This window comes from Brachyhypopomus gauderio, unplaced genomic scaffold (genome assembly GCF_052324685.1).
Source record: "Brachyhypopomus gauderio isolate BG-103 unplaced genomic scaffold, BGAUD_0.2 sc51, whole genome shotgun sequence".
NCBI classification, from domain to species: Eukaryota; Metazoa; Chordata; class Actinopteri; order Gymnotiformes; family Hypopomidae; genus Brachyhypopomus; species Brachyhypopomus gauderio.
This window is the reverse complement of record NW_027506876.1, coordinates 1,601,549-1,616,087: the sequence shown is the minus strand read 5'-3', so window position 1 is coordinate 1,616,087 and position 14,539 is coordinate 1,601,549. Positions and strand designations below refer to the sequence as shown.

Here is a 14,539-nt window from a genome sequence, read left to right as displayed (position 1 = left end):
TACAAAACTGGTAGAACAAATTCTAAGATTCTTGCAATTTAATATTTTTCATATGCATCACAATGGTACCGTCATGACATATGAACTGCATATTTCAAAAACTCCCCTATATAATGTCTGATTGTTATGAAAATGGACAGACACATTCAGAAGACCACTGAGGTGATATCTGCCAAGTTTGTGCCAAATCCATCCACAAATGGTTGTACTGTGAATATTTTCATTTTCTATGCTGAACATGCATGCAGATCAAAGGTCATTCTTTTCCTCAAAAGAGTTAGAGTTGAGCCTGTAATCCAGTCAGACCCATTAGCTCAATGGCTAGAGCAATGTGCTCCCAGCCACAATGCACGTGGACAACGGGGGTTCGAATCCCACGTTGGGCAGTATTCCCCCATAAGTTTAAAAAGCTGCAATTTAGATTCTGTTTTTTTAGCAGGCACTTCATTCACGAATGTGCTTCATATACTTTCATATATATTTCATATAGCTTTACATAATGTGCCAGTGGGTGCCCAAATCTTGCCAAACCTCAGCTTGGACCCCGTAATTGCCGCTTGCGGCTATATTTATAATTAGTTTTGTTGTGCTTCGAGTAACTATTTTTGTTGTTTTTTATACTGTATATTTGAGTTGGGGAATCTTTAAAAATTCCATAAAAAGAAACTTTTATTCTATATTGTTTTCTATATAGTTTCCTATTCTTACTTAAGTATATTGTAACGTGCAAGGTCTAGGCAGGATGCAAGGATGAGTGGTCATATAGATGCAGTTTATTATAGTTAATAATGGCTACTAAGGTAGCAAACATGAAACGGGAAACACTCCCGACAATGGACTCAAAAGACGAGCACAGGACAAGAGTAACTCACACAATACATACTTAACACATAAGCACCGTGTGTAACACATCAGACTAATGAGACGGGTGAAAACATACTCAAACAGCCACACACACAGGAAGTACATACATAGACACAGACTACACATACACACGCGTGAAGGGCTGGGTCCGGAGCTGTACTGTGACATATATTTCCATAATTTCATCGTAAGCCACACCCTGAACAATAGTGCAGGAGGAAACACTGATGATTCTAATGTTATTCATAACGCTCTAGCTTTTGAATTTCTAAAAAAATTCACGGTCTACCAGGATGTTTTTTTCAAACATATACAAAAGCAGTAAAATATAAATCAAATGCAGGTCTTTAATTAATGAAACTTTTCACAAAATTAAGAGCTCAATTACTTGTTACATTGAGTTTAATTTCAAATTTTTTTATCCTTTGCCACTTCATTTACATAGAAACTACATGGCATGAATATCTTTGTAAAATATTAGATACATAAATAAAAGTTTCCCTATTCAAATGTAAAGGCACATTGTTAAATTTTTAGAAAAAAAAAGACTAATACTAGTTAGACATTTTGGAGAGGATTGTGTTTGTCAGCTAAGTGACAAAAACATAACTGGATTATCTTTTGACAGATTCAACATATTTAGTAGTATTTACGTCAAAAAAACTAACAAAAAAAGTGTTTAAATAAACTATTAAAATTAGAACAATTCTCTAACTACATAAAATGAACAATTTGGAAATAAAATCAAAAATACAATCAATAATATTCTAACAAAATTAAGGATAATATTAGTGAAGGAGGACGGCTGAGCAGTTACTAGCAAAGTAGCCAAGTCAACTAATGATCAACTTCATTATGATGATGGTCCTTCAGAAAGTCCTTCATATAGGCAGAGAGTGCTTGAGTATCTTCCAGAGTCACGGCATTGTACAGAGAAACCCGTATTCCACCAACCGATCTGTCAAAATCAACAGAGTGAAGGCTGAAATTATAATGCAACTAAGCAACATTTATATAATATATTACACGCATGTGCACGCACACACGTACAAGTGGGTGGTCGATGTATTTATCAGTTTACATGAAATATCAGTGTGACAATGTGACGGAGTTGCATAATCTATATATTTATAGAAATCACAAAATCTCTCTCTCTCACTCTCTCTCTCGCTTTGTTATTGTGTGAAAAAGGACAGTCCATACAAACTTGTTGCCAGGGAAACTGGCACTTGTGAACTGGAAGCTTCACACTATCTGGGACGCCTCGCTTTGCCAGTGCTTAGTATCAAACAGTGAAGGCCAAACAGTTCTTTCAGTTTGTTTTAACTAAACAATTTTTTATTTTGTGTTAAATATTCAAGGAAACAGAGTTTGGTGTCACTTATATCAAAGAGTACACTTTGTTCAGTTAATAGATTATGCACCCATCCAATGTGACATTGCATGATTGGCAAAATGGTTTTACATGTTAACATAGTAAGAGTTTTACTCGCCTTGAAGTGTTTTAATTTGCTTCTAGATCTATTGTGAAATGTATTTTTAAATTATTTGCAAATGATCTTTGTGTTTGTCCAATACCTGTGTCCTTTTAATGAAATCATTCCAAGTTTGGAGGCCCCATCCAGAAACAGCTTCTCCAGAGATTCATCTCCCTCTTTTTTCCCAATGCGGAACGGAACGTTCATGCGGCTCTGGCACTGCACGTCAACGGGGCAGCTGAGAGGAGGGGCGGGTTAGGGAGGGGCGGGTCAGGAGGGGGTACAATGGTTCAATAACAGCACTTTTCTTCCAGATTTAAACACTTTTGCTTTACTGGTATTTTAATTGAAAATGTTATTTCAGCTTCCACCAGTTGAAATGAAACAATAGTGAAGATGTTGCTGGTCACTTGAGAACCGAGACATGTTCTACTTCTTGAGTCAGTTTAATTAAACAATGTTTAACATTTAGATTTATTACACATACTGTATATTCATGTGATTTCACTAACCAATAGAATCCATTGGATATGTTGATGATGTCATAGATCAAAGAAGACTTCTGTCTGTTCAGTATCTCCATGGCTTCTGCACCTCCATTACCTTTGATCCATTCCAGAACCAGCTTCATGATGTAGATGCTGTAACGTTGCCAAAATAACAACAATAAGATTTATATAAGATTTATATAAGAGTATATTATATTATTTATATAAGAGTAAACCAATTCATAAGTGTATTAAAACTGACTGCCTGTGTTCTATATGGTAGGAGGCAAACTCCTAAATACTTAATACAATAATTTAGAATAATAAAATAAACAATAAACCCCAGACAGAGAAGAGCCAAAGTACTACAGTGCCCAGATGAACATATGGGGTGTAGAGAAGGGGGCTCAAGCGAACTCAACAAGGCATTAAAGGTCATCTGTGCTGGAGGCAGGAAGACAACAGTAGTTGTGTAATGGAAGCCTGTGAGCTGGTTCTGTGGCAAGTGCACATAGAAAATGAAGTACGCAGAGTTTTAGGATGGACTAACAATTAAAAAAATCAGACTTGATCTTGTGATTACAGTCTTATGACTACAGAAACAAACAAACAAAAAATCTTCCAACAAAAGGAACAATGAGTAAATCTTCAGTTTGGTCACTGTTAAGCTGTTAAGTTTCAGGTAGTTCATCTACACAAAAAACATCTACAATTTTTGCCATGAATAAATGTCACCAGGGGTGGGAGAAAGTGATGGATGTCTGGTGGAAGTGCTTATATAAATGTTTTTGACACTTTAGGTGAACACTGACAAGAGGAGAAGACAGACAGCACCCTATCTGACAATCACTCACTTGAGGACTGCATCAGCACTCTGTAACGGTAAGACTGTATAAATGTAACTACTCCTTGACATAATGTTAATTAACATGACACCATTACACACACACCATCCTCATCTATTGATCATGTACTCAAAATATGTCTCTTCAGAGCTGTGTGATCAAATTTCCTGTTAGCTTGATGTAACTATTTGCAGACGGAGTTATCATTAAGAAAGTATGTCTGGTCAGGGCACACCTGCTCATACACCTTTAGCATACACCTCTTCAAAAATGTACCTGCAAAACCGCCTTCATTAAATGCTGATGTGGAAACATTCTAGTGGTGGGATGTGGGATGCAGTCACTTTGTTGGTCACAAAATTGACATGCATTGTGGGAGATGTAGTTTATATACAATTTTACAATGTGCACTTTTAAAGCAGCACAAACCTTTATTTTAAGACAATCATATGCTTTGAAAGTTCTCATGGGCCATAAGAATTATGTGGCATGTCAGCCTGTGGGCCTTGAGTTTGACATATGATGTAAATTATGAAGAACTAAGAGCCAAGGACTGACCCTTGAGTAACAACTTATGCCACAGTAGCAGACAAAGCACTCCACTACTGATAGATACCAATAGCTGAGGGTCAGGATACAGACAGACCCCAAGAGATACCGATACTGAAGAGTGGAGATGAGCATTGCTAGTCATGGACAAAAAGCTCATTAAGATTATTGTGGATGTGTTTGATGGTGAGGCTACAAACCTCTATAGACATTTTCCAGGAAAGGTAGATTAGAAACAGTTCAAATTTTGTCCAATAAGTCAGGGTTAAGGCCAGTTTTATCAAGGCCAGAACAAAAACAAGCAAAGTGACAGATGGAATCTGAAATGCTAAATAAAATTCAATGCTGTGAACTGAAGTGACATTACATCATGGAATTCACAGAGGCTAAATGTTGAGGATCTTATTGTTTAAAACAAAAAACAAACCACCACCTGTACCCTTCAGCTTGGGTATAGATAAGTCAAATTCACCATATGTGAGTGTGTTAACATGCAAATAGTCCCCAGGCTGCTGCAATGTCTCGGTGAGAAAGGACAAGTCACAGTTTTTTTTCCAGACCATTAAGCAGCTGGCCAGAAAAGCCTCATTAGTAAGACTTGCAGTCAAGTGAGTAAGTTAACATTTAACTCAGCAAGTTCTTAGCAAAAGAACCCCCGAAAAAAACAAAACAGCAACTAGAGAAGCAGAGCAGGCCAGATGACTCAGTGGATTCAGAAAGATTATTCAAAAAGATTATTCAGAGATTATTCAGAAAGATTATTCCTTTGTACCAGTTACGCAGTGCAGAAGAGATGTGGGAACTATGGCAGAGTCTGATAAATGTTACATTAATAAATAATGGAGCTGGGATGAATACAAAGTGAGACCCACATGAGGTGAAATGTTTTTACAGAGCCACATCGAAGTGACAGCAAGAAGAGAAAAGCAGGACTTGTGCAGGGGAGTTACCAGTGGTAAGAGGTGGATGAACAGAGTGTAAACCAGCAAAACATCTGAATGGAAGAAAAAATTTAAAATGGTGACATTCTCCACCTGTTCTGTACAGGTAGGAATAACTGAATACAGATTCTTATCTTTTTCAATATCTTTCTTCTAATAACTGTTTTAAGTAGACAAAATAATTTTTCATTCTTGAATGACCAGAGGACTTGCACTGTCCAAGCTTAGATATTACTGGGTGGGTGGCTAATATACAAAACTCAGTGGTGGACTGGTGCAAATTGGAATCTATTTTTTGCAGTACCAATCCACCTTTAGTGGCCACTGCTGACTTTCAATGCCATTCTAGACACTACAATATTCTTAAATACATTTATTTAAAACTGTTTAAGACACAAGATTAGATCATATGAAACCTAAATAGGCAGAGGAACTTGGAGTGGAGATAGCAGATCAGACCTGGGAAAGTGCCATATTTAGAATCAAATGGGTCAACATCCTGTGATTGTTTATCATGCTTACTATTATAAAACCAGGTTGGCTAAGATCAATCACACATTTCATCCACATCTGAACATATGTCACCTTGACAAGGCTAACATAGTTTCCATGTTTTGGGATTGTTCAAAGATTATACACTTCTGTCTCAGTATTTATAACTTTATCTGAAGTACTTGAAGAGCAATTTCAGCCTAGTTGCAATTTGGCCATCTTTGGAGGTCCAGAAATAATATCTCCACATTTAACCAAATAAAGGATGCTCCATCTTTTGCACAGCTGCTAGCTCAAAGAAGAATCTTGTTAATGTGGAAACAGAGATCCACCAGAACTGGGTTCACTCCTTAGACCTCAATGATTGCAGAGTGCAGACTAAAATATTATGCTGAATTTCTAGATTAATCTTTATATATTTATTTTGATATTAATTATTGGAAATATGTTGGTTGTCATGGAGGCATTTAAACCAGGCACAAGAGCACTGAAAAAAAGACTTGCCTGAAGCAAGAGGGTGTGTTGTAGAGGGAATTGTTTTCAGCTTGTACTTTGTAATCCAGTATAATCGGGCATTCCCTTAAAGCTTTACCCAACAGATCCTCTCTCACAATGACAACAGTGACTCCAGCACATCCAATGTTCTTTTGGGCACCTGCAAATATCAGCCCAAACTTGGACAAAAGACAAACAACTCATTGTTAAACAATTAAAACAAATATAAAACTAACCAAGTGCCTAACTAACCAACTAACTAACAATTGTGCCACAGCAAAATGAAAAAACTAATGAAAAAATAATGCCAACCTTTGATACATCTATTGGTCGGGACAGGAAATTTGAAGACATATCACTGACAAGAATGACATCCTTTGTGTCAGGAATGAAATTAAACTCGACACCATGGACCGTTTCATTGCTGCAGTAGTAGACATACGAAGCTGAAGGATTCAGTGACCACGTGCTGCTGTCCGGAATACCTGAAGGAAATGATTGATGCTTTATTCTTGAATTCACATGAAGCTAAATCTTTTTACTGGCATTTTTAGGGATATTTTTGAACATTACATATTTTAACCGTTTCATTTTTGCACAATATTCAAGCAAATGTCTATATGTCACCTTTTACAAAATGCAAAATCAAAATATACAAAAATGGAACTTTCATTAAGCACTCACTGAATTTGGTACGGAAGATGATTCAAGTGAATAACAACTTTTATAGGCTAACGAGCAGTTTTTCTTGAACACAATAATGGTGGTTATATGAGAGGTTGGAATAAGTAGGAAAAAGACTGAACAACCATGATAAATGAACTAATAAAAATCACACCTCATTGGTTGGCAGTTTTAGAAGTTCTCTATAGCTCAAAACAGGCTATATGTGAAGAGTTTCCACAATATTGTACTTATAAAAAATGCTATTTCTGCAATCAGTATAATCCAGAGGGCATTCACAACCCAATTTACACCCTGTGATTCAAAACAGAGAATCAAAGCAACTTACATGTGTATGTGTCCAGTTGTGGGTGAACCACGTTCACACTGCCGTACTTCTGTGCCTCTTTGGCTGCCCTTTCAGACCAAGCCCCAGTCACGATATAATCTGCACACCTGTCCTTCTTTAGACCAATCAGATTGAGAGGAACAGCACTGAACTGCCCTGTTCCACCACCATGAACAAATAACACTTTGTAGTTTTCAGGTATATTCCTGGGAACAGAACAGGAGCCAAAGTATAAACAACATAAAATGTTGATACGGTTACTTGGCAATTATATGACCATCAATCAAAGCCATGCGAGTGTCACTGAAGATAATTCAAGACAAACATTTCACAACACTCACATAAGTTCACGGAGAAGATTTTCTGCTGTGTTTATGATTTTGGTGAACTCTGATGTCCTGTGGCTCATTTCTAGACAAAGTTTTTAAATCACCATTAATACCACTGCAACCATATAGACTACCGGTAATTTTTATTACATATCAAAATGCTCCTTACCAAGAACACTAATCCCAGTGCCACTGTAATTCAGCAGCTCCCTCTGTGCTTGGATCAAAACCTGAAGAAAGCCAGAAGAATTGCTCTACAGATTTCTTCTGATTAGGACTTCCTGAATGCAGTTTCTGTATGCATGCTGATGGAACACTCACCGACACTGCTAGTGCTAATGCAGCAGGTCATTACATTTCAACAATGGCCCATCACACTTACAGTTTTAAACCTGGCCTCAAAGCTTCAAAATTCCTGATAAATTTTGAATACGAGGAATACGAATCATTTTTCTTTTCGAGGAATTCAAACAATTGGGCTAAATAAGGCCAGGGGTGTTGGGGGAAGCCATCTGTTGCAGCCATGTCAGATCCTCAGCCAAATAGCGTACAAATCTTAATCTCTTACTGAGCGCTGATTGGTTATAGTCTGTGACACGGTACACTTTGACCTTTCGGTATTTTATTAAACGTTGATTTAAAAATGAAAAAGGAACGAGATGTTTCTGTAAATCTAACAAAGTGAAAAGTAAAAAGTTTCGCTTTGAAATGTAGTGAAGTAAAAGTATAAAGTCTTACCAAATAAAAGTACTTGAGTAAAGTACAGATACATGGAAATGTTACTTAACGAATTATGAGTAACGAATTACATTTACTTAGTTACTGTCCACCACTGGATGACAGTATTGTAAAATTGTGGGAGTATATTAACCATGTGATGTGACGCAATGGTGCCAAATCTGTACTTTGAAAAATGGGACATTTAAGACATTTTGGGTATGCATTAAAAAGATCTGTGGGCAGGGTCAGCAGTTGGAGCTCACTGATGAGTGGAGTGGCGGTGTTCATTAAGATCATACAGAGGGGAAAAATCCACAATGACGATTGAGTGTTAGTTATGAGTCAAGCGAACTGGTTTCAAAGAAAAACACCACTGATACAGATTGGCAACATCTGTAAAAAAGGGAGAGTCAGCAAACCCATGAGTCAGTGTGTAAGATCTGCTTACAAAAATTATCCGCAAAAGATGGAAACACATTAAACATACATTCTCATATTAAAACTAAGCAACCTTCAATTACAATTCAGCAGGTGCTGAAAAGTTAATTGGAGCTTTTGCCAAATACAACAAATACAAAAGAGACAATAGAAGGCGATTACACTAGGGACATATGAAGTTTCTGCTTATTGTAGAGAGTCTCTAACAGAGTCTCTAATTGAAAATGGGGGGTTATGAGGCATTTTCAAATTTCTTTAATGTGTTTAGGGAGGGAGGTAACTGACGCCATCACGTGCTAGCTAGTAGCTACCTTTCTGAAGAGAACTTTTACAACATACAGTTTATATGTTACCTCTATATTACCTCTGTTTTTTCTGCCTTTCTTCCTCCTCTTTTCTCCTTTTTCTACCCTGGGCACCAGAGGACTTCCGTCACTCACTCCGTGATGTCTTTTACCCCACAGAGAAACTGTAACGAGGTGCGAAGAGCGCGCAGGGAGGGGGGACGGGGGGACGGGGGGGGGGGTCGAAGGGGGCGCACGCGTGATGGGTGTCGTGTATTGTTATTATAAAAATTATTAATTTGACCAATATTATAAACAATTAAATTATGACCATCTGGACTTTACTTATTTTCACATTTATTAATTGTTCATTTGTAAAAAAAAAATTGCACATGCCAGGAATCATGCGAGCGCCCCCCCTGGACAGACGGCACCCCTAGTATTTGCCTATATTGCCTAATGGAAGGGCCGGCCCTGGTGTGAAAATGTATACCCCTTTTATTTAACACATTTTTAGACAACTTACAAAACTATAGGCTAATTTTCACAACTTATGTAAATCAGATACATTCTAATGTTATTCATCTCTTTTTTTTGTTTGTTTGTTTTAACAAAATTCACCTACATTAATTTACAACATATTTAATGAGGACCTTGCTTCAAACTAAGCTTTAAACATAAACATAACTGCAACTGGCATTAATAATGCCATTGCACCATTTTTAGGTGCATACAGGTAGATACACACACACACTAAGCACTAACAATTGATAGAAATACAGATATTGGCACACATGCCAGAAAGCTTAAAGTAGTGGACTATCAATTGCTCAAGGTTCCAAAAGCAAATTAATCGAAAAACTAGTAAAATGAAAATATTTCTGAATGACCTAGCCCTAATATTTCACATCACATTAGTAACTCATACAGAACTGATTATTCCTACAACAAAACTTGAACTAGTAGATTAATACAAAAAGGGAAAACATTAATTTTGTAACTGCAAAGTTTAGTTCATTTATTCTGCATTTCCTTCAAGTTTACGTGCACTTATGTCTCTTGTTTCATTGCTGCAGTGCTATTGTAACTGCTTGACATGTTTCTGCCCGGGGTTTTGTGGAAAACCGGTTTGTTCAGCATTAACAGGAAGAGTGGCTCCCAAACCTGTTTACATTTTCAGCTGCAACTAAATCCCACACACGTCCAGATACGATTCTCTGGGATGTGTTGTTTAAGATGCAATAGTTATGCAGCAAAATTATATGCCATATATTCATTTTTAGAAACAGAGATTTCACTTTTACATCAAATGACATTTGATAACCTAGGGTAACCCTAATCAAACAACGTTGATTCAACATCTTTTTTTCAACGTTAACAATCATTTAGAATAAAAAATTTTTTAACTTTTAAAAACGTCAATTTATAGGTTGTCAACCATAAATGATGAAAACAATGTAATTTCAACGTTGATTCAATGTTCACTTGTTATCTGGGTACATCAATCCTCTGTCTTAGTCTGACAAACTGTCTGTTTGGTTTCCATGATGAGTCACTGAAGTAATAATAGTAGTAGTAATGAGGTCTGAGTAAGGCCACCATTCGTTACTGTTGTGTGTGAGTCTCTGTTGGTTTAAATCTGCTCTTTTAAGACACCAGATGGATATTCCAGAAAGCAGGTTAAGTGACGAAACAGGGTAAGTAAACACAGAGTTAACGAAAACTCAGGGTTTTCTGTTCCAGAAACAGAGCTTAGAGAGAACCTGAGTCAGTTACTATAGCAACTTATGCTCTGAAGCTAACCGACTCACTAGCAGGTTAACTTTAACCTAAATCTGAGTTACAAACACGTCATCATGACGTGTCCTTTCCTCGAGGATCCTGTGGATATTGAAGCTCAGTCTATTCGCAGAGCCCTTCTTCGGGAACGCCTTATAAAACCCCAAATAGACATACACTTACTATCATTTTCGGATGATTTTTTATTAACGTTATCATTTTTCAGCACAATCAATTACTTACATTAGTAACATTATTAAGCGTCACATTTCAAATATTACACATTGTGGATCAGCCCTCAATTCTCTCCAGATTTTTATACATCACTCTGTTTTTTTGCTAGTGGAAGTTTTCTTTATAGTGTAGGAGATGCGGAACCTGTCAGCAAAGCTACTGTATGTCGGTCTGTCCAAAAACTATGTCCGGCATTAAAACGACTAGTGCCCAGTTTTGTGGTGTTTCCTGGGCTTAAGCCAGTTATGGACATCAAAGAGGAATTCCACAGCATCGTTGGTTTGTCTTTAATTCACACGGACAATAAAGAAATTAAGCAAAGGAGAAGCAAGATATAACGAACTTCATTCCATTTAATTTTTAAGGATTTCCTAGAGTGATTGGTTGCATTGATGGAACCCACATATGCTACCTATTACAGCACCATTAAAACATGAAGGTGATTACATAAACAGAAAATCCATCCATAGCATTAATGTACAGGTACTAACCTTTCTAACCCTTAATGAATAATGTTCTTATCTTTAATGGTAACAAAAATAACGTAGCTATTGTAACAGACCGTTCTCCCCATCAAGATCATATGTGATGTTTCCCACCTCATCACAAATGTTGAAGCCAGATGTCCAGGATCCGTGTATGATTCCACACTGTACAACAAATCTGACCAGAGTAGGCCTGAGGTAGTTTTGCTAGTTATTCACATGCAGTGTAATAGTTAAAATCATTGCAAACCCTAGTGCGATTATAGGACACTATGACGGCCTCCTTCATGGAGACAGAGGGTATCCTGCCTGTCCTATAGGCCTACTTTATGACTCCCTATTCAGATCCTGCACCTGGACCACAGGCCCGCTACAATCAGGCCCACAGCAAAACCAGGGCAAGAATTGAAATGACCCTAGGAATCCTCGAGGCCAGGTTCCAGTGCCTGAAGGGGCTCAGAGTAACCCCTGATAGGGCGTGCCACATAATAATGGCATATGTGGTATTACACAACATTGCAACCATCCAGGAAGAGCGACAGCCTACCATCTCTGACATGCCCACAGATGAGGAACCTTAAATGCATGTGGGTGACAACAGAGATGGTGGAGTTGTCAGAGACTCCATCTGCAATCACTGCTTTCACATTAAATCATGCACCACCACCACCACCCACCCCACCATCTACCCTGTAACCTTTTAATATACATTACAGTCAAATTCACTGTTATGTTTCATTATTTCATTTTTCCTGTAAATAAATATATTTAAGAATATATATTAAGAATAAGATAGTTATGTACAACCATACCACTTTGTATTATGTTCTTATACTTCATTTTTATCTGATGCAAAGTGCGTTTCATACCACCCGGATTAGACCTGGAATTAGAAAGTGTTCAATTAAAAAAAAAAAAAAAAACACCTCAGTATTATAAATGTGGAGAATATAATATAATCGCGCCCTTCTGCTAAATACAAAAATATAATTTTCACTCACGCATCAACTCTGTTGGGATTTTTTGACATGCTGATTGCCTTTCTCTAGCAGCTACCGTAGTATTACGTTTACGTTTAATAATATCAAAATATCAATCAATCAATCAATCAATCAATCAAATTTTATTTATATAGCGCTTTTTACAACAGTTGTTGTCACAAAGCAGCTTTACAAGTGCCGAGTCCTAGCCCCCAGTGAACAAGCCAAAGGCGACAGTGGCAAGGAAAAACTCCCTAGTTTTTAATGTTTCTAATGTATCTAAATTACGTCTAAATAATATAATTAATACTTCAAGCTACAGTGGTGTGAAATACGATGCTCGGCTGATTTTCGCGTTTAAGTCCATGATAAATCCTATTTATCTGCGTTCCATTAAGAATGCCTTTCATAGTTACGCGTGAACGCGCTTCTGTCTGGGTCAACCTACTCAGAGTTGAGCGACCCTGATTACTTTAACTCCGATCCGCCGTTTTGGAACCGAAAACTCAGAGTATGTCAGCTCGGGGTAAGACAACTCTGAGTTCAGGGTTAAGTTTAGAGTTTGTTAAACCCGCTTTCTGGAATACCCCCTGCAGTAGACTAGAAGACCACAATCTCCAGACCAATGATAATGTGTGGCAGTAAAATAGCGCATCCCTTAACCTGACATAGTAACTCACCGAGAAAAGGGAAAAATATGATGCATAAAGCCAGTTATACCATCCAAATTCGCTAAAGCGGATCCAAATTCGCTAAAGCGTTATATTACCAGCAGACACGAAACTGATTTAACTGCAGCTTTATTTACGACACGACAAGTGCAAAACAAGTGCGCAGAATCACAGTGGTTAACGCTTGAAAGACATTTCACCATCTACAGATGTTAAAGGTTGTAGGTAGGTATGGCCTGCAAGCGACTATTTATACCGAGACAATGACGATGTTTGAAGAGAAGGATGATGCAACATCCACACGCTTAACTCATCCTTCTTCCAACATCTACTGAAGACCACAACCCCCATGATTTAACACGGCGTGTGATCATCAGTAAATACAGCATACTTCACCAAGATGAAGCATGACTGCGAGCGATGTCCTACATTAAAGGTGAACTCAAAACCTTAAGTAACCCCACAAAAGCTAGAAAATTAATATTTATTCCAGAAAGTCCTCAAACAAAAACAATTGTGTCGTCAGCAAGAATCCAACTGGAAACTTACGGATGGTGGAAGTTTTGCAGGTCCGGCACCAAAATGAACAGTGTTTTTCTTTTCCATTGTGTAAGTGTCTTGTGTTTAAAACACAATACGGGTGAGTCGTGCAGCCCAAACGCCTGTAGCTGGTGCTCCGTCTCTTCTACACCAACCTTCACACCACTCACCACTTAGCTACGCCGCGCACAGCCACTTTGCCTGCTTTTGATTGGCCGTTGAGACACGTGAAGTCTTATTTTCAACCTTTGATTGGATAGTCTTGCTGAGCCTTGATGTGATTGGACTTGCCCTTCACGCCACTACAACGTGATTTCTTTTCTATAAAACGTTGAACTGAATCTGTAAATTGGGTCAAAGGCGATTTCAGAGGCTGCGAAGAAGAAAGCCTTATTTCAAGTGCATACATATGTATGAGAACGGGCACTATTTTTTTCTTTTTGATTCAGACGTTATAAGTTTAGAATCAGGCCAAATGTAGACTAATGCTGCAGTATAAAGGCAATTACTTATTTGATATTAAAGAGCTCTTCCTTATGAAGCATTTTTGTCTCAATCCACCAAGTTCATGTGGTAGATGTTCCCACCATCTGTGAAGGTTCTACCCTCATCTTTTTATTTGGCCTGTTTGTATTTTGCTGCCTATTGGTGGATAAGTACAAATGATTTGTCATTGAGTATTTTAGCGGCCTACTTTAAAATTCAGTGCACATGGAAGTGGGTGAATTAAACTGAATGGATTTATGTCCACACAAATGTAAATTCCAAAAATAAAACTCATGACAATGTTTGCATGAAATGAAAGCAGCCTCCTCTATTGGCACAAATACACTATATTGCCAAAAGTATTAATTCACCTTCCTTGACATCTCATTCCTACTCCATAGGGTTCAATATGACGTTGGTCCACCCTTT

At 37.7% G+C, this 14,539-nt stretch overlaps 1 protein-coding gene across 2 annotated transcripts; it reads right to left on the bottom strand.

Annotated features, from left to right (window-relative positions):
- Positions 1-751: 751 nt before the first annotated feature.
- On the bottom strand, positions 752-13,790 carry psat1 (phosphoserine aminotransferase 1). Of its 2 annotated transcripts, XM_076987100.1 has the most exons (10): positions 13,634-13,766; positions 9,016-9,120; positions 7,663-7,723; positions 7,506-7,575; positions 7,165-7,370; positions 6,465-6,637; positions 6,162-6,331; positions 2,855-2,983; positions 2,443-2,580; positions 752-1,822 (listed from the first exon to the last, which is right to left on the bottom strand). In XM_076987100.1, the coding sequence occupies exons 4-10, from the start codon at positions 7,571-7,573 to the stop codon at positions 1,702-1,704; spliced, it is 1,005 nt and encodes a 334-aa protein (XP_076843215.1). In that variant the 5' UTR covers positions 7,574-7,575; positions 7,663-7,723; positions 9,016-9,120; positions 13,634-13,766; the 3' UTR covers positions 752-1,701. The 2 variants fall into 2 exon arrangements, with proteins under 2 accessions (XP_076843215.1, XP_076843214.1); XM_076987099.1 differs by lacking the exon at positions 9,016-9,120 and having other exon boundaries at positions 13,634-13,790.
- Between the last annotated feature and the right edge of the window lie 749 nt (positions 13,791-14,539).

Bases quoted from the DNA above. Each gene is read 5' to 3' on its own strand.
- psat1 (XM_076987099.1), bottom strand. From the start codon at position 13,690: ATGGAAAAGAAAAACACTGTTCATTTTGGTGCCGGACCTGCAAAACTT. The intron at 2,984-6,161 runs GCAAGTCTTTTT...GCAACGTTACAG, and splicing joins AACACACCCTCTTGCTTCAG to CATCTACATCATGAAGCTGG. The intron at 2,581-2,854 runs GTTAGTGAAATC...CCCTCCTCTCAG, and splicing joins ATATCCAATGGATTCTATTG to CTGCCCCGTTGACGTGCAGT.